This window comes from Amblyomma americanum, chromosome 10, assembly GCF_052857255.1.
Source record: "Amblyomma americanum isolate KBUSLIRL-KWMA chromosome 10, ASM5285725v1, whole genome shotgun sequence".
NCBI classification, from domain to species: Eukaryota; Metazoa; Arthropoda; class Arachnida; order Ixodida; family Ixodidae; genus Amblyomma; species Amblyomma americanum.
In genome coordinates, this window is record NC_135506.1 from 957812 (window position 1) to 970619 (window position 12808).

The 12808-nt window shown below is 48.7% G+C and overlaps 2 protein-coding genes across 4 annotated transcripts in view; both read left to right on the top strand.

Moving 5' to 3' along the window:
- Window positions 1–12808, top strand: part of LOC144106489 (uncharacterized) — a 492993-nt gene that overhangs the window by 169027 nt on the left and 311158 nt on the right. The gene's annotated exons all lie outside the window — the stretch shown is intronic.
- Ns1 (Nucleostemin 1) overlaps window positions 4324–12808 on the top strand; it is a 72311-nt gene continuing 63826 nt past the window's right edge. For both annotated transcript variants that reach the window (XR_013309253.1, XM_077640278.1), the window contains exons 1-5: window positions 4324–4713; window positions 4796–4848; window positions 4904–4958; window positions 7550–7758; window positions 8406–8525. Coding sequence is in view for 1 of the 2 variants with exons in the window: in XM_077640278.1 (XP_077496404.1) it covers window positions 4698–4713; window positions 4796–4848; window positions 4904–4958; window positions 7550–7758; window positions 8406–8525 (453 nt within the window). In the remaining variant the exon portion in view is untranslated. The remainder of the gene's footprint in view (window positions 4714–4795; window positions 4849–4903; window positions 4959–7549; window positions 7759–8405; window positions 8526–12808) is intronic.

The following is a 12808-nucleotide window of genomic DNA, read 5'->3' on the forward strand; positions in this document are numbered from 1 at the left end:
ACTCCTCAGTCTGAATCCTCTGCTAGTTTTTGCGGATAAATTTTTTGTTCAGCTCACGCTTGTCAATGACTCGTTTGTGAAACCAGAATCCCTTTTTTTTTGTGCATAGCATTTACTATGTATATTAACCTATTGTTTAATTGCATGCTGCTAATGTAAATAATGCCTCCTATATGTGCTTACTGTCCGTATTTGGTAGGTCAAGAGCCGAAATAAATGTTTCTGGCTATGCAACATTGTGTCACTGCTTTACTTTCACTATTATACAGTTTGACATGCACTAAACTTTGTGCAAACAGACCCTGCAGGCCAGCAAGAAGTGATGAAATCCTTGCAACAAGAGGTGGGAATTAAGGTAGGTCAATGGGGCCTCTTGCCTATATGACCAAGAAAAACCATTTCCACCTTAGTTCCTGCAGCGATATCTTGGGGATATTATACAAGATTGAGAAAGGTGGTGCAAGTTACACAGCTAGGTTGTATCAGCTAGGCTGTGTCGTTTATTCAGAACATGCATATATGTTAGCCAAGTTGAAATTTATCGGCTGACTGAGAATACTGACTAGCTGAGCACCGTTGAAGTTATGCTGCAGAATAAATGTATGAGAGAGCTTTGGACCGACCGCGCAGCTACGGGGTTAACAATTAACCCCACGCGATCGACTGAAGACAGGGGGTCGCCTGTGCTGCTGACAACGCGGAGTTATAAGCTTGGTATTGACTGTCGTATATCATCTCTGGGTGAAACTCCAGCAAGAATAAGCGAGTAACAGAGAGAAGCATTTTACGGTGAGGGTTTAGCGTTGCAGCAGTCGGTACAGCGCAATTAATATATACACCAAAGCGCAAGGCAATCCATTTCATGCAAAGATGGTCGAGCGAATGCAATGGGATCAAATGCAGAGTGCTGAGCCGTTGCGGGCTGCAGTGGCCGGACGACCGTTGTTTTAAGGGCTTTGAGAAATAAGGTGCCTCGAAAGCGCGCAGCCCGCCGCAGTCACTCCCCTCGCACAGGCGTATAGAGCCGCGGGCAGCCCTTCCGACGCCGAGGAACACAATCGAAAAAGCGTGCCGCTCGGTGTTATTCTACGCCTGCTACGCGAACTTGCTTTTGACACACAGCAGGGCAACGTCGAAAACGCTGAAAGCCTCTGCGCGTCTCCATAGTTCGAAAGGATGCAGTAGGCTGCTGCAGAAAACGACGGCTCGGTGCCGCACAGCTCGATCGCTCCGCATCACCGCACTAGCTTTGATAAACCACGGCGATTCGACACATCCAGAAGTAATCGTCAATGCGACTTTCAGACGCAACGCAAAGCCGAGCACATCACCTCGAAAGCCCACTCGCCGCCACCGAGAAAAAAACTCTGGCTACTCGCAGCCAACGCTCTCGGGCCCTTTTCGATATGACGCCGTACGATGTTGTTAGTGGCCCGATTTTTAATAGCGAAAACGACAACGTTGCTAATGGCCCGACTTTCTAAGCCTGAATTTTGACCTCGCTTCCACCACATTTTTAGCACTTCAGCGCCTGGTGACACGTTGACACGGGTGTGTCACCAGGCTCTGCCTTTAACTTCTTCGCTGCTTAAAAATGACGCGTTATAAATGTTACGCAACAGCGCACGGTGAAGGCCGAGAGCACGGTGTAAGAATAGAAAGGTGTACCAACGGCGCCGCTTGTCCTGTGCTCCGAACGTTGCGCGAGGACTCTCGCAGTTTCGCTGCCTGCTGAAAGATGGCGGCACACAACAACGAGCGTTTAGGCTAGGTGGCTTGAGCCACCGTCAAGTTTCAAGTGCTGAGCCGTATCTTCCATCCACCCATCCATCGATCCATCCATCACTCTCGCCGTTTGTGTCGACGTCGTCTGCTTGCAGTGAACGCGCCGTTGAATGGAAGTTTTCTTACGGACTTCCAATTCGGTCTGTATTGTTGTTCTTTGACTGAAACATGGCTATTTTGATTCTGGTGGGGTCCCCACCGTGCGGTCGCCGGTGCTTCAGTGCTTCGACAATGGGGCGAAATTGCTTTGCTCTGCGATGCACGACGGGCTATACAATTAAGTCGATCGCAAAGAAAAGTTTGTTGTCGCTGTTTTCAGCACCAAAGGACGAAGCTCTGGAGATATGCCATCCCACGTAAGGACTGTTTGCTGCAGCCTTCAGACTATTTATGTGAGAAGCACTTCGAGCCTCGACTCGATCGTGTCGAAAACGTGGGAATTAAGCCATGTACGTACACCGCGGCGAGCGTGTCTTGCGAAAGCGCGGTGCCAACAAGGGTCCCTAGCTGACTGCTCTGCACACTTGTCGAAAGTCAGGAAGGACCGGAAAATGCCTGCTGAGAGGCACGATATTCCGGTGCCAATTAAACGCCGTGTTCTTCACGAGCCACTCGACGGCCCTCAAGAGGATTAGGCGAATCAAGACCCGTCTACAGAGGAGGGCCCGCTCGAATCATATCCTCCTCGGACAACCACATCGCCCGGCTTCAACTACTTGTTTGAAGTGTCGCCAAACATTTTACCTTCTAGCTCTTGGGGCTGCAATTCGAACGACTCGAACTATACATAGTGTCAGAATTATGCGCATACTTTTCGAAAGCTGAGCGCATCAAAGTTGACCACTTGAGAACGCCAATCTCGTCTCCTGCAGTCGTGTCGACAAGGATCGTAGACGTACGTCACTCAGCCGAGCTATATATTCGCAGTTTTGTGCGGGTGGGCTGCTGCAGCGCATGGCGCAGAAGCGCTGCGGCGAAGCCGAAGTCGCTGTGCGTTCGGTGTCCTTTTTTTAATCCTAATTCTTTTTTTATTCCTATTTGCTGCTCACTTTTTTTAATCTCTTTTTGACGGCTGACTCGCGAGTTTCATTGCTTCGGAGGAGATACAGCGTCGTGCGCTGACGAAAGCTACAGTTTTTCCTTCCCTAGCCCTGATCACAAGGAGACAATTATGGCTCAGTTTTTACAGTATAGCTATAGACTATGTCTCAATGAGGATGCGTCAGTACTGCAAAGCAACGAAAAAATAAATAGGCAACAGGACGCAGACACTGACGGAACTCAAACCTTTCCTAAGTGTATTATTAATCGCAGCTTACGTGGAATAAGGTCGGGATTTTAGCGAGAAAAGCGAGGTCGAATTTCCGTGGTGCATACGTCGTGTAGGTCGTACATGTGTTCTTTCGCATGAGTGACACCGATTTTAGAGTGCCTTACTTTCTTTTACAATAAAGCTAGTAATACCGATAGAGGCGATTGCAGTATATTATGTGCAGTTTCAGAATAGCATATATGCACTGATTCAGGCCCGAGCTCTCTTGGCGTGCGTGCGATATTTTCACACTATGCCAAGAATTTCAAGTTTTATTTATAATTAATGTCTGTAGTACAGAAAATAGCAGCTATCATGCAGGTTCTGCTCAGATCGCTCGCCGCGGTCCGCATGCGTGCTCATTCTGCACGCCATGCTGGACTAAATCCCCTGAATGCTTTTCGGTTTGGCCGGTCGATGAATTACGGATGACCCATCAATACAGGCACCCACTTTTTATCGGACTGGTGGCACGCGAATTGATGGAAGTCCCAATGTTTCGCACACTTACGCTAAATATACCTGATGGCCACGAGAACGATTGGTAAACATGAGAATTATAGGAATATATGCGTCTTATTTTCTGGTTATTTATTCACTTTGGTTAAGCTTAATATTTAAACTAGTTGTTTTCTATCCTCTCAATGTATATTTCCACAGTATTCCAACATTTCCTTGCTAACGTCTATTCCTGCCCAATTTACTTCACTGTTTCTAACTTCAAAAGGGGCAGCAGTCGTGTGGCGCCAAATGGCCGAGCGAGAACTGCGAGAGGTTCTGCGCCACCAGCAGAACGCTCGTTTCGTGCGCCCGATGCGGCAGCCCCCTAGTGGAGATAAGTGATCGAGACCTACGAAACTAGACACCTGCACATTTGGCACTTCTTTAGCGCGCCCCTGTTAGTTCATGCCTTTTGCCGCTAAGGAAGGGCAGGTACGGGCGGCGTGGCGCTACATTTAACCTGTTGAGCAAGGTGGCGTCGGTTATATTACTTCAAGGATGTAATAGTTTTGTCACTTGTCTACGTTTTGAGTATTTATTATTCATCCGTTGCCTTAGCAAAGATGGCAGAAAATCTCACGCATGCGTGCGCGCAAACTGAATATTCACCGCTAGGATTAAAAAAAAATGTCATGTTTGCATCTTTCGTTACTAGGTTTCAAAATATTACGACAAATGCACAGGGAGGCAGTGAGAGGAAAAAAAGTCATTTGTCGAAAGCAAACGATGATGATGATCATGACAGACTAACAGGTCAATTGAGAGCTCTCTACGGTCAAAAAGTTAACGAAATTTGGCACACGCAGTTTCATAGGACCCCGCCAAATGTGCTGGTCTCTAGTTCAGTAGGTCTTGGTGGGGAATTTGCGATAGCTCTATGGCCCGCTTACTATTTTCACGGTGACCGTCATCATAATTTTACTTTAACCACCACGTGAAAAACGTGGTATCGTTGCAGTAAAGTTATTCTGAATTACTGCTCAAAAGTTGTTTTACGGTTCGCGCGGGAAGTTGACGATCTGATTGTGAGCGTTTCTGAAGATTTAGACAACACACTTTTGTGAGAGACTTGGGAGAGGTTCGCGTGACTGACAAAAGGATGCCGAACATGAAGAGTGAGTCGCGTTACCTTCTCGCGTTCGTTTCCCTTCTTGTCTGAATGGCCGTCCTATTGCGCTTCCGCTCTTGTGTTTTCAGAGAAACAGAGTAAGCGGGTGTCATGCCGGCAGCGCTACAAAGTGGAGAAAAAGGTAAGTTTCCTTGTCTGGTTTATGCCGTCGTGGCTGACACGGGGTGGCATTTCAGGTGCGCCAGCATCTGAAGAAGAAGCGAAGGGAAGCCAAGAAAAACCCCAGTAAACGTGAGTAGTTCACTTAACAAAGCACGTCGTGGGGCTAGTTTGTGAAGCATGGTTTCTCGAAGTTCTTTATAGCGCTACAAAAAACAAGGACACTGGAAGAAGTACACAGGACGGGCGCTGACTCCAACTAGCTTTAGTGAGGCTTCCACAACCTGCATTTATACACAACGAAGGACCAGAGCGCATGCGGGTGAAATATTTCTGGTAGATTGGGGAGCGCAGACTGCATGCTATCGACTGTTTAATAATCTATATTCGCTGTCTCGTAGGGAAACTGATGTGGTGCTGACGCGCGCGTCGCCCCTTTGATAAAAAATGCTTCGGCCAATTCGCGTGCTAATCTATCCTTACTTCTGCTTAGAATTTTGATACGTTCAATTGGCCCACAGTTTTGGTCGTTCTCATCTTTGTACGAGCGGCAGTGGGCGGGTAGATTTGCAAACGATTCGGAAACGTTGCTAAGTGAACGTTCATGTTCCCTGGCACGTTCGTTCACACAGCGGCCGGTTCTGCCCGACATATACTTTGCCACATTTAAGGGGGATTTCATATACCACACCCGTGGCACACTGCACGTACGGCTTTGCGTGCTTCATGCCGCAACCGGAACTGTCAGGGCTGTTGCTGCTGACCTTGGGACACATCTTGGCCAATTTATTTGGCGCAGAGAACACCAGCGGCACGCCGTACTTGTTGCCAACCCTTTTCAGGTTGTGGGACACCCTATGTATATAGGGGATAACCACTGGCTTGGCGCTGCTACGTTGTGGTCTCCTTGCTTTCTTTGGTCTCCCTTTGACCTTCTGCAATAGTGTCTCCTTGACCGCTGTCAATACGTGTTCAGGGAACCCTGCTTTACGCAGTCTAGCTACCTCGCCCTGAAAGCTCTGCTGCATCATGTGAGGGCACGACTTGAGGAGAGCGGATTCCAGGGAAAGGGTCGCAATCGCCCTCTTGACCATTTTAGACTGTGCCGAATCAAAAGGTAGGAAATCTTTTGTGGCTCTAGGGCAGTAACACCAGCAAACACAACTCAAGCTCGGAGACAGATGTGTTTGCTGGTGTTACCGCCCTAGAGCCAAAAAAGATTTCCTACCTTTTGATTTGGCACAGTCTAAAACGGTCAAGACGGCGATTGCGACCCTCTCCCTGGAATCCACTCTCCTCAAGTCGTGCCCTCACATGATGCAGCAGAGCTTTCAGGGCGAGGTAGCTAGACTGCGTAAAGCAGGGTTCCCTGAACACGTAGCAGAAGCAAGGGTAGATTAGCACGCGAATTGGCCGAAGCATTTTTTATCAAAGGGGCGACACGCGCGTCAGCACCACATCAGTTTCCCTACGAGACAGCGAATACAGATTATTAAACAGTCGATAGCATGCAGTCTGCGCTCCCCAATCTACCAGAAATATTTCACCCGCATGCGCTCTGGTCCTTCGTTGTGTATAAATGCAGGTTGTGGAAGCCTCACTAAAGCTAGTTGGAGTCAGCACCCGTCCTGTGTACTTCTTCCTGTGTCCTTGTTTTTTGTAGCGCTATAAAGAACTTCCAGAAACGTGAGTAGCACTCCGCCGGAGTCGACTGGTGTTCTAGATGAAAAAGTTTGCATCCTTCGTGTCGATGCGAGAAACAGGGGCCGCGCCATCTACGTCGGTTTTCAGCGGCTCTGCCTGAAGGAGGCCGTGCTGACCTTCCATTTGAATTCTTCGTCAACCGTCTGTTCTTGCATCCGGTTGTGGTATTGCAACTGCCGCGTAGAAAATACAGCGCTAGTTACAATGCCGCAACTGGTTACTCAGCACAGCTTTCCTCTTTAACTGTTTTTGCACTGACAACCATTGTGCGCTTGGCTTTATGACGGTGCTTCTGGAGGGGCTTCAATGAGTTGGACTTCGGTTCCTGTGGAGGCGGATGCTGATACACTAAAGTATGTGGTGTCGTGCTCCGCACTTTAATGAACAACTTGCAGAATATTTTGTGCTCTCTTCATTATTCGGAACGTAACCGCTCGTTCACAGATCGCATTCTTTTTCGAAAAGGAAGGGGGGAGATGCCTATTTATCTGAATGAGAGGAAAGTTGTTTAAAGGACACAAAAGAGTAGCCAAGAAAGTTTTTCAGTAAATGCAAAATTTTTTAATGACACTCGGGTGTCATGGTCGCATCCACTCACAAGCACTGGTTGCTAGCTTATCCTCAGTAAATACTCACTCTGCCCCTTTGGTGTTCAGATCAGCAGTGAGACTTGCTTGTCAGGGGAATGCACCATTGGACAACTGCCCTTTGCACTCTTTATACTCTCCATAGCTTGTGGTGACCGTTGTGGCTTCAGGTTCATGCAGCTTAAGGGGCTTACCCCCCTCGAAAAAAGAAGGACGACTGACTCAACTGCCCTCACACTAACCTCTTTTGTCAGCAGAGCAGGAAGTGGAAACATGGTTTTTGGTTGGAAGAAATCTTCCTGTAAGTCTGCTTTCCTGCAGTTTTGCAAATTGTCCATTCTTATCGCCCCCCCCACACACAAAAAAATAAATAAAAGACTGCTTGGCAGTTGTGGACTATGGTTCATGAAAATTTGATCTTTGGAAACACAGACAAGCCCAAGGACCCGGGCATTCCGAACAGCCTTCCCTTCAAGGGGGCCCTTCTAAAGGAGGCGCAGCTGCACCAGCAGATGCGCGAGGAGCAGCGGCGTCGCCAGAAAGAGGCCCGCCAGGAACAGCACGCCAAGCATAGGGACCTTGGAGAACTGCAAGACAATGCTGCCAAGCGTCAAGCGCAGTACGAAAGTGCCGTTGTCAGCGTGAGTTCTTCCGATACGCTATTACCTAGTAGCTCATGACTGCACCCATGGCTCCGTGATATTAATCCTTGTGTAACCCTTTGTCCCAGTGCGAAAATGTCTGGATTACTGCATATTTTGCAGAAGTGATGATAATAACAGGGGCACGGTCTTTCGTCATGCTCCATGTGGGACAAACTGGTGGCCTTCGTGACATCAATGCAAACTGCCTGTTTGTCCAGTTGGGCTGAAATAGTGACGAGTTCTAAGAGATATAAAGAACGACTGAAACTATCTGTATGCAGCAAAAATTAAAAAGTGCCAAATGCCGTCCAAAGGACAAATGCAAAGGCATTTTGGCTCGTGCGTGCACGACTCGTGAGTCTCATTCACGAACTATTTTTATTGCTTGTTACGTACCATCCTGACCGAATGGGCCTCCATCAAATTCTCAACTTCAAGTGTACCCACGCACTTTCGTAAGTGCCAGTGCAACCTCATGTGGCCATTTTGCTAGTGTCATCGGACAATGGTCACAGACCTGGCCGACTCACTGCATCGAGTTCACAGTGTGTGGTGCATTTCGGTGAGATAAAGAGCAGCACTCATTGCTTGGAAAAGTGACACTGTGCCAACCCAGCTGACAGCACTTTTCTGTGGTTGTGCAGGGCGTACTGCGTGACCATCTGATGCAGACTGGCCAGGAGCACCTGCTCAAAGAGCTGGCCAATCGGACAGGGTACCAAGAGCTGCGAAAAGTCGTGGAGGCTGCTGACGTTGTGCTGCAGGTGAGTGGTCCACCCGCAACTTCTGTGGTATCAGTCTTTCAGCATTGTATTGGATGTACAGTGCAATCCACGATAATGAGAAAACCGAAAAATCCGATCATTATAATCAATTACAGTCGAGCCCATATATAATGGCCCCATTTGAGACGAATTTTCGCTTATAACGAATGAGACCTGCGTGACCATCAAAATATACATTGTTTCAGTGGCACAAAATAATGGACGTCATTAAGCCCTGCTGATCGGTTACAGCAAACAAATGGCGTAAACCCGGTGCCGCGATGGGAGATAACCTGCCTCCGACCCCTTTGTGCGCCTGGTGCATGGTATGTTTTTCCGAGCCTCATCGCAGGCGAACTGCCCGCCTGCCCTGTTTCTTGCCGCTCTCAAGTGAGCTACCCTTTCCCCGCCGACGCGCCTTCCAAGATCGCCCTCTCGCCCCTCCTTGCAACTCCGCTCCCCTCTCCCGCGCGTGGCCTCCGCGATCAACCGCACCGCCGCCAGTGCCGATCGCGGAGGCTACGCTTCGTGAAGCAGGCCTTCTGTGGGAGCCAGGAGGTGGCTGCACTGATGCTCACGGACGCCCCTCATTGGTCCCTCCGCTGGGGCTGTGCACATGTATCTCTAGCTTGATTGGCTTGATTGCCGCCTGTGCACGTTGCACGTCTACCCCATTGCGCGCTTTTGTCACTCTTGTTGCGGTGCGGACATTTCATTGGCTTCGTTCAAATGCTCATTCTTTTCTACCCCCTCCCCGCGCGGCTCATTTGCAGTGTACCCCTGCAAAAGGAGGCAGTGGAAGAAGGATGCCCGAACTGCACGATACATGCCTTGCACACTTCCTCTGTTGTCAGTGATGGCTACTTGAAAGTAGGTTTGCAGCTTCTGGATGACTCCATCTGTGAGCTTCTGGCCTCTTGGCATTTTGAGCTTTCGTAGTGCAGTCCCAAGCCGCTTGGAAACGTGGTTAGTGCAGTCCTCTTTTGTGATGGGCACCCCGTTATACACACTCGGTGTTGACACAGCTGTAAGGGCCTTGCTGTCTCCGTCACTTAGGAAGGTTGTGAATTTCAGGGGAGTGCTGTAGGACTCTGTCCTATTCCATATCCTCAGAGCAGCATTTGTTTCCATGCTTTGTGCTGAGCAATCAACATTTTTTTCACACACTGGTATGTGGAAGGCTTGCCATATTTCCTCCTACCCTTTATCTTCAAATTCCTTGTGGGTACTGCAGCTCTGACAGTAATTATATAAAACTTCAAAATCTAGGCAGAGCCCTGTTTCTACAGAAATGGCTGTGCCTACACCATTATGGCTCTTATGGCCTCTCTTTTGCCAAGTGCCACCAAACATGACAGCTAAATTGGCAGATCCAACTTCCTGGGTTGTCACTTTGCGAGCCAACTCCAAGTTCTCGACCACTGCCTTCATAGCTGCGAGGTGCACCTTCTTCGCGATGGCGTTGAACGATTTCTGATGCATCGGTTTGGGTAATCCGAGAATTGTGCAAAATCGGACGAGTTGGTTGTGTCCTGCTCCAACAGCATGCGCCGGAACCACGGCTTTGACGTTCATCGCAAAGCTGTCCCTAGCGCTGGCAGATGGACGCGCTTCACTGTTGTAGTCGCCCGCCGCAGTTGCACGCCGCGATGAATACGCCGACGAAACAACGGATGTGGGACATGCTTGATTGTTCCAACACAACTGCAGAAACGACGTGAGGCCTTTACGCTTCCCAGCCAGCTCGTCGATCGTAAGCTCACATCGTCCGCACTCCGGGCATGCTGCACCGCTCACAAGGTCATTCATGGCGCCGATCTCGCAGATAAAAGCACTCGCTGACTCTTCACCGCCCCTACCTTCATTTTCAAAGAATCCTATCTTCTTTTCCGACGCGCTAACGAAACTGTCAACGCTTTCAATGAAGTTCGAACATCCAGCCAGCTCCGAAGCGTCAGAAGCGTCGCCTCGGCCGAGGTTAGGCTTAGCTGCCGTGGGCATCTCTGTCGCATGCCGCTTCACTTTCCTGCGAGTTCCCTTGAATTTATGTTTCGTCCGAAACTTGATACGTTTCTTCTCGGCATCCATACTAACGAAAAGCAGAAATATTTGCAATAGCTTGCGGAGCACGTAGCGAGAGTTGCATGTTGCAGAAGAGCAGATGCCGCAATGACGCTTCGCGAGCTAGGAGCCAATGGTGTGGCCACGATCGAACTACGTGATGTGGAAGCTCTCGGTTTTGGCGGTGGAAAATGCTGTTTTTATTATTATTTCTCGGCAGTTTGCTCAGCGGCAAAGCCCACCTCTGGGAGAAAGCATAGGCCTAGCTCCTCACGCAAGCCCAGCGCAGTACGATTTCGCGATTTGACGCCTCACGCGCTTAAAAATGGGTCAGATCTTCCCCTTTTCTAGCCACCGCGAGTACTTTAACAGGGGTTTTCGATAATTTTCAGATCAATTATGGCTCTGATTTTTGCATATATGAAAGAGGAATGCTCAAGTTTACTAAAGCAGTCAAAAACATAAAAGTAATTTTTTTACTTAAAATCGCCGTTTTTCGACCCGAGTCTCCCCTTAACCTATTTAGCAGACAAGGGAATTAAAAAAAGAGGGGCTCGTTATGACGTACATGACGGAAGCCAACAGCCACCGAAAGCAAGGAGCATAGGGGATGTATTTTTTTATTTGTAGTTCTTCATTAGTGGGAAATTAACGAAAGCAGAACAGACAACAACATGCCACTGGTGGGATCCGAACCCACGACCTTTGAATTTTGTGTTACAGTGAAAGCTCGTCAGCTCGACCTCTGTTAATTTGGTGCCCCGTTTCCAAGGATAGTCTGTCCACTTGCTGCCAATATGGTACCATAGTTTTGGTTTGGCTTTTTTTAGCTTAGCGCTAGCCCGTGGAGCTATTGGCTGCGCATAAGCCAGCCATCAGAGCACAGCTGTGCACTGTTTTGGACGTTCCCTTCGCTTCCACCCACATGATTCTTCTATTCCAGTGAGGGCGCCAAAGCTGCGCACCTTCTCATTCGTGACGCTTGTGAGACAGCTGCATCGCTACCATGTCGCACCATGAAAGATGCCACGGGGCCATCATTTTGGAGCTGTTCTGCTTTGACATTCCAGGCAGTGGGCACTCGGTAAACCATTGATGAAAATGTGATAAGTAGTCACTGTTGCACTGTGCCCATCTCAACAGCAGACGACCATCGTGCAGTCTTTAATAAAAAAATATTTACCGCAGTGAAAGAGGTTCCTGTCACTTTTTTCAGGGTCATTCGGTAATTCGAACTTTGGATAATTAGAAAATTTTTGCGCGGTTCCTTCAAGTTAGAATGAACGAGCTTTTACTGTAGTGTCGATCCGCTCCGCATCCGGCCCGCGAGGTTGACACGTAACGAGACGGGGCAGTGCGGGCTTGTGTGGATGATTTTTTTTTCTTCTTTCTGTTGCACGTGTATTACACTCATCATTCTCGCGTTGTGCCGCATTTCGATGCAGGCAAAACACAAAAGGCGCCTGTGTGCTGTGCAATGTCAGTGCATGTTAAAGATCCCCAGGTGGTCGAAATTATTCCAGAGTCCTCCACTATGGCACCTCTTTCTTTCTTTCTTCTCTCACTACCTCCTTCGCCCCTTCCCTTAGGGCTTGGTTCAGGTGCTGGCCGAAATGTGAGACAGGTACTGCGCCTTTGCTTTCCTCAAAAGACCAAATTTAAATTCTTTTTACGTCTCCAAAAAACTCGGGATGGAGAAGTTAAATTTAGTCGGCGAAAGAATGGTTAACTGGTCGAGACGTTTTCCTAGTAATTTTAGTAGTTTTTGCCACTCGCAGTGGTTGCGGAGCCCGCAAAAAAAAAGAAAGTGGCTTCGCTGCACAACACCAGAGCATGCGGCGGCAGATCAAGCATCAGCCGAGGTGGGTTCCTCGCATTACTGTGGTGTCACGGAAAAAAATCTGATGCCAGGATGAAAGGTATTGCCATTTTCACCAGCTCCGTCCGTGATAGGAGAGAATGGCTGCTGGAAAGCTACCATATAAGGCGGAATATCGGTCGACCGCCTTACCTTGAAGAACTCAACATAAAAATTATAAGGCACAAATCTTTTGTTTTATTTACTGGCGCCACCAGACTGCTCATTCTTCCTAGCCGTGCTGCTGCCGGAGACGAAAGTATGCGCTGGAATTCGACAAGCTTGTCCTGTATGCCTCTGGCAACTTCTGGCAGATTGATGTGCGCCGGCGAAGTGCAAATCCTTTGCGTCGCATGAAGCGACG